Here is a 4206-nt window from a genome sequence, read left to right on the forward strand (position 1 = left end):
AAGTATTTTCATTAAGCTGCTTTTATGTAGAAGATTACTTATTCTGTGGTAGAAGTAGCTATTCATCTAGAATATTTACGTGTATTTTAAGCAGTAAGTATAGCTGAAATTTTGATCAGGTTTTTATTAATATTTGTTGTCTTCTGTTGCTTTTATTTAGGTAACAGTTTCGCATTAATTTTCGCAGTAATCGCATTCTAGTTTTCTTACAAAGTTTAAAAACTAATTCGTTCGTTCGTTCTTTTCAGCCAAATGACATTCACTGCTGGACAAAAGCCTCCCCCAAGGACCAGTCCTGCGCTGCCCGCATCCAGGTTTTTCCGACCCGTGGTCGCCATTCGACTTTTCTGCCCTAACGGTCATCAGCTCTACGAGCTAAAAACGAATTATTGATAGGTACTCGTACATTGAGGTTTTACACAACATAAGACATCTGAAAATACTCAAGAGTTAGAAGGAACAAATTTTGTCTTTTAGTTTTGAGAACCAATGTCTCACGTTATCAAACAATCGATAAGAGATGACCTCAGAGTACTATGTCATACCTAATTATGATTCATCCTTTGTGAACTAAGATCCGGCCTAGACGTTGGGTTGTTTTAGAAACATTGTAACTGTTGTAATTACTATTGAAAATTAACGTGTGTATTTTATTTTTTAATTATAGTTTTTGAAACTTAGGCCGTTAGTATGCGTTGATAGTGATAGGATTCTGCACGCTGTATACTTTTTTAATCATTTAAGTAATTAATAAGTAATTTCAAAGTTCAGTTACTTATGGCCCTTATATACAGACGATTTAAACAATTCAAACCTTTTAGTGCGATAAGAAATATTGTAGAGGGCTTTCTTATAACCATAGTATTTCTAGGGCCACTAACATTGTTTGATGTTGAAGTGCCTCGCGAAGAACAAGATTATTATGAAAGAGTCGGTGAACGTATACTCATGTACAACTTAACAATTGAACAATATTATGAAAAACGAAAAGTGAGTTTATTAAATAATGAATAGCATCTAAAAATATGCAATTAAATTGTATTTTTATAGCAATTTGAGGTACTAGATAGGATTTTTGGCTCTAGTATCTTTACTAAATTGTGGCAAAAATATTAGTTATGAGTGTATTATTACCAGGTAAGTGACAAATTAATTAGTAGAGTTTGTCTTTTTCAGCATTGGGTAACATCAAATTTAGGAACGATTCTGTTCAAAAACCAGCCTATAAAGTATAAACCACAGAACAGAACATTCACTGTGTTGGTTTATAAACACTGGCATTGGTTCAAACACAGACACATGACGTGAGTAATATTATTATCTGTCTATCTTTTATCTTTACTGTCCTGGATTAATTTAATCTAGCTAGGATGAGGTAGACTTGTCTAATAACTTCGTTATTTACCTACTTACACATAACTCTACGCTTTAGATAAGTCTAATAATTTTTGTCGTTAAATAAGATACCGACGTGTTAAACTTGATTAAACTCTGAGATTGTTATTTTGTGTAAATGAGAGACAGTGATCCTTTATTCGTTCAGTTAAACCTGTCATTCATTCAATAAGCGCCACAAGAGCGTTAGTGTGGTGTTAATTATTAGTTGCAGCTCTTCTATCGCTTTTATGCCACTTTTGTGAAGTTCTAATGGAACTGTAGGTTGCAAAAAGTTGTGCCCCTTTGCCTGCAAAGCGGCTGCACAAGGTCTGCAGTAAGCGTTCTGGCGCTTGAGCTTGGCGACTTTGGGAACTAGTTTGTGCTATTTAGGGTCTCGAGTCCGCCATCCCTTTATCGTTGAGCTATTTAATTGTCGCTTCTTAAATATTTTTGGTTCTTCAGAAAAAAATCCTTTGCTACGTGCAGTGTGAACAATTGCAAATTCATCGGTGAAGATAAGCTCATAAACTCAGTGGATGCAGTGGTAGTCCATATGCAGCAGAAAAAGTTCCCTTGGGTCGATAAAAGGAACACAACTCAAAGATGGGTATTTTTGACGGAGGAGTCCCCGATTCACACTTTCATTCACCCTGATCCAAATATTTCTGATATTTCTAACACTTACAACTGGTCTATGACATACAGGTGTGTATTTAGTTAATGTTACTTTATAGGTATTGTAAGGGATGTTAAAAAAACGAGATAATTGAAAATACTTTTACAAGTTCTATTAACTTTGTTAGCTCTGAGAAAATGATGTGAAGAGAGAAGAAACGGAGCAAAAAATGACGCCATATTTTTCTAAAAGTTTACCCTTATAATTCCCTTTTAATCACGTTATTTAAATTTATACTTCTAAATGGCATTGCAAAAGCAATAGGAATGTCAAAAAACCATTTCCCAATCGTTGAGTGATATTTTAACGAACTTTTTACAGAAGTGATTCAGATGTGCCTATACCATATGGCCGCGTTGTGCCTATACCCGAGGAGTTGATGCATGAGATGGCCTACGACCCGATCACCAAGCACATCCCATACTGGGAGCAGAAGCAAAGAAAGGTGTTGGTGGCCGCTTTGATATCCCACTGCAACGTACCACACCGTATGAACTATATTCGCGAACTGGAGAAATATATAAAAGTGGACATTTATGGAGGATGTGCACGCAATTTGAAAATGAAAAACAGGTAAATTAAGCCTATAGAAAAAAATATACAAAAACAAATAGTTTGGCGTTATCACGGATTTGATTTAACATGGAGGCAGCTCTCCATTTAAATATGGGCATGGAACCATCCATGTTAGCTTCTGTGAACATAATATATTATTTGATGTGCTGCAGTTCCGTGGCAAGCCAAAAAACAATGGATAAAGACTACACATAAGTTTTTAAATTAATTTTTATCATTTTAAGATTTAACAAATATTTTATTTAATTAGTAAATAAAGTGCAGTTTTGACATTTGTTACAGTTGCCCTGGCCACACAGCAGCCGATTGCCCGAAGTTGAACAAGTATCTCTTTTATTTAGCCTTTGAAAATTCAAAATGTCGTCAATACCTTACCGAGAAAGTGTATCACAATGCATACGACAAAGGCGCCATACCAATAGTGATGGGACCTCCCGTAGCGGACTGCGTGAAATTATTGCCTCCCAACTCATTTTTGCACGTTAGCGCGTACGATTCCCCGCGAGAGCTCGCAATGGAAATATTATACCTCAGTATAAATGACGAATATTTCGAATTGTTCCATAAATGGAGGTTTTACTTTAGCGTTATTAATGAACATGGCTTCCTTGGGACGACGTCTCTGCAACTCTGCAGGGTTTGCGAAGCTTTGAACTATAATGATAACGGGACTAAAGTATACGATGAAGAATCGATGAAAATATACGTGGATCGTAACATATTGTGCAAAATAGGACAACCCTATACTTGCCACTAAAAACGTGTGTCAAAAACTCTTGAATGTTGAATGCATTATTCAAGAGCTTTATTAATACAGGTACCCAATACAACAGAATAGGTTAAAAATATCATTTGAAATAGGATTTCCCTCTGGTTTCTAATTTTTTTTAACTGCAAGATTACCTAAGTTAGAAATAAAGATAATTATTTAAAGCACTTTTGTTTTTAACTAACTGCGGTAGAATCTAATTAGCATTATGGATTTTTTTAATTTAATTATGTCTGTTTTTAAAGGATAGGTGAGTGTGACTACATTGTTAATGAATTTCATAAATAAAAACTGCGTTTATTATATGCTTGTTTTAATTTTAACATAATATTAAAAGTACCTACCCAATAATAATACATTGGTGAACGCGAATATTTTTGTCGTGAATAGGTGATTTTTAATAGTAATAATTTACATAATATTAGCCGCAATACTGATAATATCATGCCTAGAACTTTCAAGTTAACATTCCATGGCGATTTTCGAAAACTCGGTATCTGGTCCATACTGAGTTGCTGATATTCAGCTACTTAACTAGTTACGGAAGTTCCTCTTTTCATATTATTCGGTACCCAATACCCAATTCGGTACGCAGCACGTACATCACTACACGTTTTTAATGCAAACTCGACTCTATTGTAACCACACAAGATATCTACCATAGTATTTACTTTAAAGTGCCATCGTCCGCACATTAATGTTCACACTATTGAACCATATATTATTTGAATAGCCCAATAGGGACCACCCGCAATAGTGCTTTACCCAGAAATTTGCCTAAATAATGATTTATTCGTAGGAATTCATA

General features: G+C 34.9%; 1 protein-coding gene across 2 annotated transcripts; it reads left to right on the plus strand.

The window, feature by feature from the left end:
- Positions 1-214: 214 nt before the first annotated feature.
- LOC114358540 (glycoprotein 3-alpha-L-fucosyltransferase A-like) lies at positions 215-3593 on the plus strand. Of its 2 annotated transcripts, XM_028312528.1 has the most exons (5): positions 215-990; positions 1177-1304; positions 1840-2082; positions 2375-2626; positions 2912-3593. In XM_028312528.1, the coding sequence occupies exons 1-5, from the start codon at positions 778-780 to the stop codon at positions 3384-3386; spliced, it is 1311 nt and encodes a 436-aa protein (XP_028168329.1). In that variant the 5' UTR covers positions 215-777; the 3' UTR covers positions 3387-3593. The 2 variants fall into 2 exon arrangements, with proteins under 2 accessions (XP_028168329.1, XP_028168330.1); XM_028312529.1 differs by lacking the exon at positions 1840-2082 and having other exon boundaries at positions 834-990.
- Positions 3594-4206: the final 613 nt, after the last annotated feature.

Source organism: Ostrinia furnacalis, unplaced genomic scaffold (genome assembly GCF_004193835.3).
Source record: "Ostrinia furnacalis isolate ACB-3 unplaced genomic scaffold, ASM419383v2 OfSCF3977, whole genome shotgun sequence".
Taxonomy (NCBI): Eukaryota; Metazoa; Arthropoda; class Insecta; order Lepidoptera; family Crambidae; genus Ostrinia; species Ostrinia furnacalis.

What these genes read in the sequence shown, in the direction of transcription:
- LOC114358540 (XM_028312528.1), top strand. Translation starts at nt 778, where the DNA reads ATGGCCCTTATATACAGACGATTTAAACAATTCAAACCTTTTAGTGCG. An exon ending in AATATTATGAAAAACGAAAA is followed by an intron (nt 991 to 1,176) that starts GTGAGTTTATTA and finishes TGTCTTTTTCAG; the next exon opens with CATTGGGTAACATCAAATTT. An exon ending in AATTTGAAAATGAAAAACAG is followed by an intron (nt 2,627 to 2,911) that starts GTAAATTAAGCC and finishes CATTTGTTACAG; the next exon opens with TTGCCCTGGCCACACAGCAG.